The sequence below is a fragment of the Emys orbicularis genome, chromosome 2, assembly GCF_028017835.1.
Source record: "Emys orbicularis isolate rEmyOrb1 chromosome 2, rEmyOrb1.hap1, whole genome shotgun sequence".
NCBI lineage: Eukaryota > Metazoa > Chordata > Testudines > Emydidae > Emys > Emys orbicularis.
In genome coordinates, this window is record NC_088684.1 from 275,621,691 (window position 1) to 275,635,035 (window position 13,345).

At 38.9% G+C, this 13,345-nt stretch overlaps 1 protein-coding gene across 1 annotated transcript in view; it reads right to left on the reverse strand.

The window, feature by feature from the left end:
- Positions 1–488: 488 nt before the first annotated feature.
- The window catches only part of WDR37 (WD repeat domain 37), a 62,465-nt gene continuing 49,608 nt past the window's right edge, over positions 489–13,345 (reverse strand). The window contains exons 12-14 of the mRNA XM_065398947.1: positions 5,087–5,221; positions 4,610–4,724; positions 489–1,111 (exon numbers count right to left, since the gene is read on the reverse strand). Of these exons, the coding sequence (XP_065255019.1) occupies positions 980–1,111; positions 4,610–4,724; positions 5,087–5,221 (382 nt within the window). The 3' untranslated portion in view covers positions 489–979. The remainder of the gene's footprint in view (positions 1,112–4,609; positions 4,725–5,086; positions 5,222–13,345) is intronic.

Here is a 13,345-nt window from a genome sequence, read left to right on the forward strand (position 1 = left end):
TACTACATAATGCTGGCTCAAAATAAAACTAGGGAAATGAACCCATTTAAAAATATGTTCATTGAAGGTGTAAAAACAAAAAATTTCCTTTCTGGGTAGGTAACCAAAAAGTGTCAAATCCTTCCTATATAAGTCAACTCACATTCATAAATGGTTTATAACAATAGCTATAAACTAAAGTGCTTTAAAATTTGCTTGAACAGATTTCAGTGATTAGAATCATAATATTCTGGATTTTTGCTAGTGTGAGATGCTATAAGATTGGAAGGAGCTTTATGCATGAAGGGCAGAAAGAACATTTTCTTGTTCTTTTTCAAGAGAAATGTGCAAAACCATCCTGAATGTTTTAACGCAGCATTCTGTGCACACTACAAGAGGTTGCTTGCTTTTTCTCTCTCAAATCCATGTTATTTCTCCAGTAACTAGAATAAAATTGGAGTTGAAGTTACACTACATTGCAGCACTAAAAATCATACTTCAGACAGATGCAAACAAGAAAATGTTTACCATGATACTATTACTGAAATTCACACTTCTTGAAGTTCAGCCCTGCAGATTCCTTTTAACACAAGGCAGATATGTAAAATTATGGAAAATGCAGTAGACTATTATCTATTCTTCACAATAAGTATATAAATTTCACATTAAAGTCACAAATGTAATGCCCTAATGTTCATCTAGCAAATGCTGAATAGCTTACGAACACTTATGTGCTCTATAGAACAGTGAACTCCTTTCAACTGACCAGTGGATGCTAAGATATAAAAGTTCATACACAAGACAAACTAATTTTTAAAAAAGTCACATTTTCTGTACATTACATGCAAATGGTGCACAATGTGGTAACAACAACATTTGCAAAGCGCTCCTTTTAAGGGAGAACTTTTACAATGAAGGCAGACTAATATTCAGAAGAGTCTGCAACAACAACAAAAGTTTACAAGTCCATGGCAACAAAAGCAAAAATTCTTCCAGCATCTCATTTTTCCTGTAACAATGCAGGGATGTTGATGTTCCAGCCAATAGCCTGACGATCAAACCCACAGGTAAATAGGTTACATATTGGATGGTCTTCACTCCACGCTGAACAGCAAACCATTCTTCTATGGCCCTGTTACAATTTAAATAAATAAATTAGACAAGAAAGAGGTTTTACATTAGCAACCTATTCACTATACTAATTCATGAGGAACTGATACAAGTATCTGTTTTCATTTACCAAATAAACCTATTCAAATAGATTTTTTTATATTATCTAAAAAGTCACACCAGGATAAACCTGCCAGTATCTTGAGCTCGAGTGTTTAACAGAACACAAAATGTTTTTAATTTTTATTAAAAAGTCTCAGTCACTCTCTTGCCATGCATACTTTTATCAGAAAAAAAATAGCTCTCAAATATAATGAAGTACATTTGGCAAGTTTTAGAGCACAAAAAAATGTAAGTCAATGGTCCCTGTTCAAGAACAAGTTAGTTTGTAAAATGAAAGTTTAAATGCCATGAATGGTGTCAAGTATCAGGGGGTAGCCGTGTTAGTCTGTATCCACAAACAACAAGGAGTCCGATGGCATCTGAAGAAGTGAGGTTTTTTACCCATGAAAGCTTATGCCCAAATAATGTGTTAGTCTTTAAGGTGCCACCGGACTCCTTGTTTTAGTCTATGTTTTAGTCATGGGTATTTTTAGTAAAAGTCATGGACAGGTCACAGGCAGTAAACAAAAATTCATGGCCCGTATCTGTCCATGACTTTTACTATATACCCCTGACTAAAACTTTGCGGGACGGGGGGGCCACCCTGGGGGCACCGCGGGTGCTGGATGGGGTGTTCCAGGGGCCGCCCCATGAGTGCTGGGGGGCCGGGGCCCAGTGGGGGCACCATGGGTGCTGGGACAGGTTCCCTATCCGGCTCCTGGGATGCAGCAACGTTCAACTCCTAGCTCCATGTGCTGCCTCTGCTCCACCCTAAACCCCAGTTCTGCAGCTCCCATTGGCTGAGAACCGTGGACAATGGGAGCTGCGGGGGCGGCACCTGCGGGCAGAGGCAGCATGTGGAGCTAGGAGCTGAGGGAGAGGAGTTCTTGTCGCCCTTCCGGGGAGCCCCTCCACCAGGTAAGCACCGCCCCACACCCCAATCCCCAGCGTTGAGCTGGGGGGCCAGGGGCTGAGACTTCCCCAGCAGCAGTCTGTGCGCCTGGCCCAGGGGCTGCCCGAGCTGCTCAGACAGCTCCCAAGCCAGCCACACAGGCTGCTGCAGAAGTCACAGAATCCGTGACTTCCGTGACCAACACGGAACCTTAGCTATGAAGTCTGATGTGGATCTCTAGGAATATCATGAAAGAAAATAACTTTGTTTAGAAAAGCAGGCCTTGGACATAAATAACTTTCTACAGAAAGTTTCACAATAATTTTACTATGACTGTACAGATCTGTGCTGCTGCTACTAAAGTACTACTAACCTAAAGGAGCATTTACAGTCTAGAAAAATCTACATCCTGCAGAGAAATAATTTCAGATATTTGTAAATATGGTTTCTCCAGAACAGCAAGAGTTCTGAAGGACTTTGTTCCTTTTACTTATTCCCTGTAAAAATGTATCTACAAATTTAACAGCAAGAGCATGAAACTATGAAAAACTTTCAATCCCCACCCCATTTCTATAATCTTAAATATCTTAAATATCTATCAAGTAGCATGAAAATCCTCAATTTAAGTATTACATCCTTGGTTGAACTGCTTTGCTGCGATCTGCTTGAATTGCTTTCCTGATACATTTTAGAATTAAAAACAGGATTAATGCTATATTGCAAAATGTTTTTTAGTTATACCAAATACAAGACAGAAACTGACCAATACCACTTCTCTCTCAAACACTGTCCCCTAAGAGTGTGTCTACCCAACAACAAAACCCTGTGGCAGAGCGTCACAGAGCCCAGATTAACTGATTCGGGCTTGCTCTACAGTGCTAAAAATAGCAGTGGAGATGTTTGGGCTCAGGCTGGAGACCGTCCCACTCTCACTGAGTATCAAAGCCTGCGCTCCAGTCCAAGCCTGAATGTCTACACTTCTAAATTTAGTCCTGTAGCATGCGCCCAAGTCAGCTGACCCAGGCTGAGACACACTGCCATGGTTGTTGGGTTTTTTTTTGCTGTGTAGATGTACCCTAATAGGGATCCTTTGGTCTCACCTGAAAGGTAAGTTCTTCAGCAAGACAGTATCCCTTAAAACCATGCTGGGGCACTGGTAATACTGGCTTATATGAAAGAGTATCACCAACTGAATCACCAGCACCCTGGGTCCTACCTAATTACTGATCGTGCTCAACCCAGAAGTCTTAATCTACTTTTGTTTTTTAAAAAAAGTATTAACAAAAGTTACTTTCTGTAAGAAAAATAATAGCAGCCTGTTCAGTGACATTCCATTGGCTCTGCACTCACGAGAGATATGGCTTTGGTTTCTGATCATTCATGCTCTTAACCAAGACGGGCTAATACTATTGTGGAATCATATTAGTCTCATTGTGGGAGAAAAATAAGGTCTCACAACAGCTACCCCTCAAATCAATTAGCAAGCAGTCCCAAACAGAATCCTTGCCATCCCTCAAATCACAAGGATCATTACTGTAGGCTGAAGCATCAAAAAACCAAACCGAAATACTGACACTTCAATACTCCCTTCCCTGTTCCTTATGGTTAAGCTATTCTTAAAACCCTTCTTTTAAACTGTGTAGCACTGTTTTACAGCTGTTGCATTCCACGCCCAGAGTGGGCTGCATTTCAGTGGCAAGTGATGTGATTTCTATACATGTACCTTCCAGGAATGTTGTGAGATGCAGAGTTTGTAACATGCTTTAAGGTCCTATGGAATGCTTGAAAGATGCTATAGAATTGCAGTATTAAGTACCGTATACTCTAATTTTAAATGGTAGCTATTATTAGAACAAGTGACTATATAAAAGTGGCCCCTTATTACTCAGATCTATTTTGTGTCTATTATCAGTCATACTAGCTAAATTTTTCATGACTGTTTTTACTACATTATTCAGGTTAACACTACAGCCCCTAGACAAAAGGAGAGAAAAATGTTGGGGGGGGGGGGGGGGGGTTTAACCTACACATCAGCTCTATTGCCAAGTCCCAAGTACAAAATGCACAAGCATGGGGAAAAAGTATCACTATCAAAAACTTCAGTTTGCAGGATGGACAGCAACATTTTTTTACTTGTAAACTAAACAAATTTAATAAGCAATCACTGAGAGACCTGGAACTTCAAGATGTTATGTAGTCAGTCATTTCTCAGAGCAGATCCATGTTCTAAGATATGCTCTACATTTAGACTTCAAGTGGTATTTAAGCATTCTTCACTTCATTTATAACATTGAAAAAAATCAAACACTTCAGCACAGAGAAGTCAAGGTGAAACCAGCTAAACTGAAGATATACATCATACATATTTTGTGGATTCAGTAAAAAAAATAAAAAATTACAATATATTAATTTATCTGTTCCAAAGTTTGCAAGGAGATTTACCCAAATTTAGAAAACTCAAAATGTTTTGTATTAAATGCTAATTTTCAGTAACTGATAACATTTTCAGTCCAGAAATTCAGCTACCTGTCTGTTACTGCGAGGGAGCCGTGCTAATCGCACTCCTGACATGTCGAATAATCTAACCTGACGGTTGTCATGTGGAAGGGCAATGATTCTTTGGCCAACACTTACATTAATCCTGCACAGAAAAGATAAAAGTAGGTTATGTACAAAACTGAGCCTGACAAACAGGACTTGACAGTACAAGTCTGAGTTCATTGACAGTGATGTGGTTGAATATTTACTATTAAATTTAACAGTATAATGAGTATATTACAGCTAAGTTTTTTTTCTTGGAATAAGCTTGATCATCTATGGCACATGCACATGGATGCACAATTACCACCAGAAATTCCAGGAAAGCAAAATGATCTACGTTTTAAGGCTTTTTACAAATCCAACCCAAGCTTTGTTTTCACTTTTGATCATTGAATTTTAGTTTAGGTTCAATACATTTTAATTGAAATCTTTTAAGGTTAACTCAATTGATTATTTGTTTACCTGTTCACTGCAGAGTCTGTACGGATAGTAGCAATAGGCGATCTCATATTTTTCAAGTCCCAGACTTTTACAGTACGGTCATCACTACCCGAAACAACATTGTCACCCACTGTGAAAACAGCTGATGTCACGGTGCTAAACAATTGGGAGTAAAAAAGAATAATAATCAAAGCTTCAGGAAGAGTTAAGGAACCTTGATTTCAAGTTCTTCTGTTAACTATTCTTACGTTCTCTTAAATGTGTAATTTGCAATAGATAATTTTAAACCAAAGTGACTAAAACTTAAGAAAGTCTTCAAGTGAGAGACATCAGACTTTGAATAAACTGTCAGTGGAAATCAGGGCAGCCAAGTCACATGGGACATAAAGCTAGATTGGACAAAGCACTAGGGGAAAAAAAACATTGTAGAAGAAAATGTTCCACTGGTACAGACAGACTAGAGAAACTAACTGGTCATAAGAACCGCCATACAGGTGAGACCAATAGTCCATCTAGTCCAGTATCCTGTCTCGAACAGTGGCCAGTCCCAGAGCTTAAGTAGGAATTTTGGAGTGATCTACCCCATCCTCCCCTTGCAGTTTCTGGCAGTCAGAGATTTGGGGTCACCCAACCACAGGGTTGCATCCCTGACCCTCTTGGCTAATAGCCATTGATGGACCTACCCTCCATGAACTTATCTAACTCTTTTTTGAAACCAGTTATGCTTTTGGCCATCACAATGAGTTTCACAGGTTAATAATATGTTGTATGAAAAAAAATATTTCCTCTTGTTTGTATTAAACCTGCTGCTTACTAGTTTCATCAGGTGACTCCTGGTTTTTGTATCGTGAGAGAGGGTAAATAACACTTCTCTATTCAGTCTTTCCACACCATTCATGAGTCTATAGACCAGGGGTCAGCAACCTTCCAGAAGTGGTGTGCCGAGTCTTCATTTATTCACTCGAATTTAAGGTTTCGCGTGCCAGTCATACATTCTAATGTTTTTAGAAGGTCTCTTTCTATAAGTCTATAATATAGAACTAAACTATTGTTGTATGTAGAGTAAATAAGGTTTTTAAAATGTTTAAGAAGCTTCATTTAAAATTAAATTAAAATGCAGAGCCCCCCAGACTGGTGGCCAGGACCCAGGCAGTGTGAGTGCCGCTGAAAATCAGCTCGCGTGCCGCCTTTGGCACGCGTGCCATAGGTTGCCTACCCCTGCTATAGACCTTTAATATATGTCCCTGTCCACCCTTGTCTCTTTTTTAAACTGAACAACCCTAATACTTTTAGTCTCTCCTTGTACAGAGGCCGCTCCATGCCCTTGATCAACTTTGCTGCCCTTCTCTGAACCTTTTCCAATTCCACTATATCCTGGTGGGGGGGGGCACTGTGATTTATATAGTGGTATTATGATATTTTCTATCTTATCCCTTTCCTGATGGTTCCTAACATTGTTAGCTTTTTTGACTGGTGCTGCGAACTGAGCTGAAGTTTTCAGAGAACTGTCCATGGTGACTCCAAGATCTCTTTCTTCAGTGGTAAAAGCTAATTTAGAGCCCATGTGTATATATGTGTAGTTGAGATTATTTTCTCCAATGTGCATTACTTTGCACTTATCACTGTTGAATTTCATCTGCCATTTTGTTGCCCAGTCACCCAGTTTTGTAAGATCCCCCTGTAATTCTTCAGTCAGCTTTGGACTTCATGATCTTGAATAATTTTTTTATTTGCAAACTTTGCCACTTCACTTTTCACTCCCCTTTCCAAATAATTTATGAATACACTGAACAGCACAGATCCCGGTACAGAGGACCCTGTTGTTCACCTCTCTCTCTTGAAAGCTATCTTTTGTTTCCTATCTTTTAACCAGTTCCTGATCCATAAACGGACCTTCTGTCTTGCTCCATGACTGCCTAGTTTTCTTAAATGCCATTGGTGGAGATCTTGTCAAAGGGTGGTTGAAAATCTGAGTATGCTACATCAATTGGATCACCCTTATCCACTTGCTTATTGACACCTCACAGAATTCTAATAGACTGGTGAGGCATGACTTCCCCTTATACAAAAAACTGTGTTGACTTTTCCCCCAATAAATCATGTTTATCTACATTTGAAAATGCTGTTCTTTAGGGGAGAGGGATAGCTCAGTGGTTTGAGCACTGGCCTGCTAAACCCAGGGGTTGTGAGTTCAATCCTTGAGGGGGCCACTTAGGGATCTGGGGCAAAATCAGTACTTGGTCCTGCTAGTGAAGACAGGGGACTGGACTTGATGACCTTTCAGGCTTCCTTCCAGCTCTATGAGATAGGTATATCTCCATATATTACTATAGTTTCTACCAATTTGCCCAATCTTCCATCTCTAATTTTAGTTATCAAATCATAACATCTCTAATGAAGACCGCTGCAGTCAAGCTGGTCATCTTTCCAGAAGATAAAGTACTACAGTATTCATTAAAATGGAATGAATACTACATTTAAAGGTAAATTGAGAAGATTTTAATCTCCCAAGACCTAAGTTTCTATATTTTTCCTGCCAAACTGAATTTTTGTACTGCTTTAGTCATTTGTATTGTCCAAATCAGGAAGAAAATTAAGCTCCTTTAGAGACGTCAGATGAAGCTAGAAAATGTTTTAGTTTAAAATATTTTTAGATTTTATTGTACACACATGTAAGTGTAATGGTATATAGACACATTTATGGGTGCATTTCAGATACTACTAGAAGATTTGACATCAGTCATCAGTTTTCTCCACTTGCTTTATAATCATATAGCAAAAGAAATGGTAAATGATCATACTGGACCAGGTCATTTACTGATACTTAGGATCTGACCCATTATACCTAAATTTGTGATATGATAACAAAATATATATATATACACACACACACACACACCTTAAAGGAAGAACAATGTTGCCAAGAAAGGTAAATACAGAATGTCTAATATATTGCTGAACGCTAATGGAGGATGATAATGTTATGAAAAGTGACCATAAAGGAATACACATTTAGTTGTTAAACTTGAAATGACAGATCTCAGGGGTTTTGGCCTATTTCTTCAATTTTATTTCATTAATACATACACAAATTCTCAACTAAAAATTTGTTGGCTAGTTTCCACCTATCCAATGTGCTCAAGGCATTTTCTTCCCTCTCCTAAATCATTAAAGTATGCTTCTCAGCTCAGTTTCCATGGATGTGATTTAATGACCTATCCTGTAGCTGAGGTCAGGCACATCAATTTTTTGGAATTTAGTAATTTTAATTTAAGATGTCAGTTGTTCCTGTCATTTCTGTTGTACTGTGAGAATTTGATTTCATGTCTATTCAGACTACTGATTGAGATTAGCACTATCCAGGTCACAACGGACCAGTTTACGCAAGCCCTCTTAATTTAAATTGACATCAAATTAAACTCTAATTAGGACTCAACTCCACTGTATTAATGATACAAAGTTTCTTAATGCACTATTAGAGTGCAACTAAGCTATCCAGGGAAATTTACACAGCATGAATCAAAGGTGTTCACAACCTAATCTTCAGAACTCCATGCTCCCCAGCACAAAAATAGCAGCATCTATGCACCTACACAGTACTTTGGGGTCACAAATACCGAAGACACAATCTGGCTCCCACCAACAAGAGCAAGATGGAGCCCTTGGATAGCAAAGTAATAGGTGCCCTAGATGACTGGGATGAATACCCTTTCATGGTAAAATTACTTCACTATAGGGCTAGAGAGTTTTATATGGTACATGTCTTTTCCATACCATGCAACAGAGTTAAACAAGTAGAAAATCTTTCCTCCAAAGTATAACCTACAAATACATGGTTTCTGTATGATGCTACACTAGCTCTTTATGCAACCAAGAGACTCCTCAGTAGTAAGTTTGTCATAGGGTTTCCCCAAAAGCCACCCAATGAGATTTTTCCCCCTCCACCACATGAACCGTTCCCCTCCTGGATCTCTTCAATGGAGAGGCAAAGAGAGTACGTTTTAGACACATGTAGTGGGCCCATACCAGCTGACTTGGGCTTGTGAGGCTCGGGCTAAGGGGCTGTTTAACTGAGGGCCAGAGTCCAGGCTCCAGCCCAAGCCTGAACATCTAGACTGCAATTAAACAGCATGGGCCAGCCACAGGTTTTTAATTGCAATGTAGACATACCCAGAGAAGCTGCAGTTGCCACCACCTCCCTGCAGACAGACAACAAGCAGTAAATTATCAGAGCTTAAACTACTGCTAGATAAACAAGTTTACTAAGGCCAGGTCTACACTACCGCGGTAGTTCGACGGCTGGCAATCGAACTTCCGGGTTCAATTTATCGCGTCTGGTCTGGACGCGATAAATCGATCCCGGAAGTGCTCGCCGTCGACTGCGGTACTCCAGCTCGGCGAGAGGAGTACCGCGGAGTCGACGGGGAGCCTGCCTGCCGCGTGTGGACCGCGTCTGAACCGCGGTAAGTTCGAACTAAGGTATGTCGACTTCAGCTACGTTATTCACGTAGCTGAAGTTGCGTACCTTAGTTCGAATTTGGGGGTTAGTGTAGACCAGGCCTAAGAACCAAGCCTAAGTTTCTTTAAGGTGGAACGCATTCAGTGAAACATTTAAATTGCTTGTAAATTAAATTCAGAAATGGGTACAAATAATACCATTGGCTTAAGAGTGTGGGCCGATGCTGCGCTGTTCTCATGCAATTCAAATCATAGCTCATTTGAAACTCCCTACTATTCCAATTTGGGACTTTTCTTGATATGAGACTGGTAAAAATCACATCAAACTGTAAGGTTCTTTAATTTAGACAAAATAGGAACAACAAAAGCCAATGTTTTTCAGTTACAAACTAAAACAGAACTTGAACTCAGGGGGTTTGCTGAAGCAGCCAGTTAATGTGTTAGCACCGAAGATTTGGAGACCTGGAAGTAAAAAATTAAAATTTAAAAAAAAAAAAAAAAAATCAAGATTTAGCTGCACTGAATACAAAATATTAATGTAAGAAAAAAAAGGAAAAGATTAAGTAACTTCTCACTTTTTCTGTTATTACTGGCCTTTAAGTGGTTCTAACCAAGTTAAAACTGTAGTTAACATCCCCTTGGCTAAATTAATAAAAAGCATCAACAAAAGATCATTAGACCCCGTGTTAATGGAATGCTAAAAGACATTAGGTTTTTAATAACTCAAAAGGATGACAGGCATTGTAGGACAAAAAACTGGCAAAGAGGCAGTCGTCTTATGACACCTTAAACTGTGGGTCCCACAGGGAGTTTGGTGTGCTACTACTGTTCTCCAGGAAAGCTTCAGACTCTGCCAAACCCCAGCAAAACTCATTTATCTTGTCGTAGCGAGCAGCCGAGCATATACTTCCAGCTGACAGCGTGGCACTTTCTCACCACACACCACTGCCTGATCTGGAACATTCTGCTCCCTCCGTGGGTCTCAATCAACGGAAATACTGTGATGCTAGCACTCCTCATTAGGACTAACAGCTGTCTCCCCAGTCACACAGAGACCCAAAACTATTTTGCATAACAATCTGCTGAAATTTCACACACACAGGAAAAAAAATGATGTTGAAAATGTTGGACCATGAAATGCTGATACAGTATGCTTTTTGGCACCATATCAAAAAAAATTAACACTATAGTTTCCTTTATTTGCAGTACACACTATTTTAGAAAGTGTTAAACATATAACAATAATACAGCTTTTCGTATCGAGGAAGATGCCTGTATGGTCTTGAAGACTAAATATTTTGTGAGAAGTTATGACCAGGTACTAGGGTTTCGTTCAGGCCAGCCAGTTGAGTTTCCTTCTGCAACTGGACTTACAAAGACAGACAACCTGGACATCGTGATTAACTGATTTATTGCTATTTAATAAATAACTACTCAGAAGTGTTATTTTTATACAAATGCAGTATAGTTACAGTCGGTCGGTCCCAGGATATTAGGAAGACAAGGTGGGTGAGGTAGTATCTTTTATTGGACCATTTTGTGCTGGTGAGAGACAAGCTTTCGAGCTTACACAGAGCTCTTCTCCTGATTACCTTCCCCAGACCTGAAGAAGAGCTCTGTGTGGCTTGAAAGCTTGTCTTTCTCACTAAGAGAAGTTTGTCCAATAAAAGATATTACCATGTTTATACAAGTACAAGTTATAAAACCTAGAAACATGACAGTTGAAAAAAAAAATTTTCTCTTAGATAAAAAAGTATTTCTCATTGCACTTATTCTCTAGATAAATTTAGACTAGAACCCTTCTAGCCAAGTTGGAAGTAATTTTTTTTTCTAAGAATAGCTCCAGCACAGGACAAACAAAAAACTATTTAAAAAGTAAAAAAGCCAGTGCACATCTACCACTAACCATCGGCCGAGCACTCCCTATCTGACCATCATAAATTAAAGGGCTAGGTGATGACAGTTTGAATACAACCCAATAGTTATACCCCCAAAATATCCTAAACTTCCTCCTTTGTCACTTATTTCCCCACTGTTTTGTCACCCCAGTAGTACATCCCTGATGTGTTACTGCCCCTTTACATGTCCTATTAGTAAACTGTAAGCTATTCAAGGCAAGGAACCCATCTCATTTTATTCCTGTCATGAACACGTTTTAAAGTAACCACACAATTGCAACCCTTCAAAAAAAGAACTAGGTAAGTTCATGGAGGATAGGCCCATCAGTGGCTATTAGCCAGGAAGGGCAGGGATGGTGTCCCTAGTCTCTGTTTGCTAGAAGCTGGGAATGGGCGACAGGGGATGGATCACTTGATGATTACCTGTTCTGTTCATTCCCTCTGGGGTGGGGCACCTGGCATTGGCCACTGACAGAAGACAGGATACTGGACTAGATGGACCTTTGGTCTGACCCAGTATGGCTGTTCTTATGTTATTAGAATTTCTTGGCTCATTTTCTAGATTCACAAAAAAGGCTCTCTTTCAATGGTGTTTCTAGCATGATTGATTCTTATTCTAATTCAGATAGTATGCATTGCTGGTTATTCCATAGTATAGCAATAAGATACGAAATAATTATTTAGAACATAAAGGAGATTTCCTGTAACAACTCCTCCATATACCTAATTTTAATGCAATTATAACAAATGCTGTACACCACTATTATAGAAAATGACTATTAAAGCACTTTGAGATTATTTATTTGATTATGCTCTCTGGACAGACATAACGATGTAAGAAAATGTCTAGTTAAAAATTCAGTGTAATGCGCCCAGTAAAAACCAACATTACATATTTCATTATTTAAAAGTAGAGAAAGTACAGTTAGACAAATTTAAATTCTAATTATAAATCTGTATATCTCAAATTATAAATTTGAAATAATTTGCTAAGTTTACATTTTAATATTTTCCCCATTAGTTTGGTGACAATAGTAATTTCCCACTGTAAGCATTAATTATTAATTTCAAATTAGTTTGGTTTACAAACCAAAATGTGTTGTACTATTACAGCAAATGTGATGACAATTTTTTATTTTCCTTCATTGGAGTTATTCCAAGTCAGTTGAAACGAAATGAAAGGAGAGAAATGTGTCCATTTACTGACAGGGGAGGAAATGTATGATCTTTTCCATTCATGTGTATCTCAAATATCCTAAATCAATTTAAAATCTTATCAAATGCCAAAATGTTGGTCCACTTATATATATTGTCAAAACTGGTACAAATAGAGTCTTTAGCCCACCTGCTGGTGAGGCTTAATGGCCAGTAACTGTCTCAACTGTCAGTTTCTTTTTATTGCAGTTGCAATGAAAAACTAAAGAAACTATTATGCCCAACTCTACAGAGAAGATGGGGAAGGGTGAGCACATAGGGAATGTGTCAAATACTTGTAGTAATTCTTGTCAGAAAGCAGTAGGAAAATGATATTCCAGAGCATATACTGTATTAGAACCCAATATAAAGACTCAACATCTCCACAGAGGACTCTAAAAAGGCCATAAAAACTAGGTAAACAAGCTTGGAAATTATTTTTACACAAGTGCGTGGGAAGAATGTGCAAGAACAAGTAAGATACCACAACTCACAACACTGCACTAGAGACATCCAAGATATGTTGGCCATACTATCCAGAAATGTCAGGAAGCTATCGGGGAGACACCCTAAATTTGGCAAGAGTCAAAACCATACTGCTAAATATACAGTGTATAGACAACTTGATACTGCTGTTTTGCAATTTGCATGGAACAGTTGTCTTAAGTTAGCATCACTGCACGTTGTCATGTGCACATGCATATGTCTAATCTGTGAATGAACATCTAGA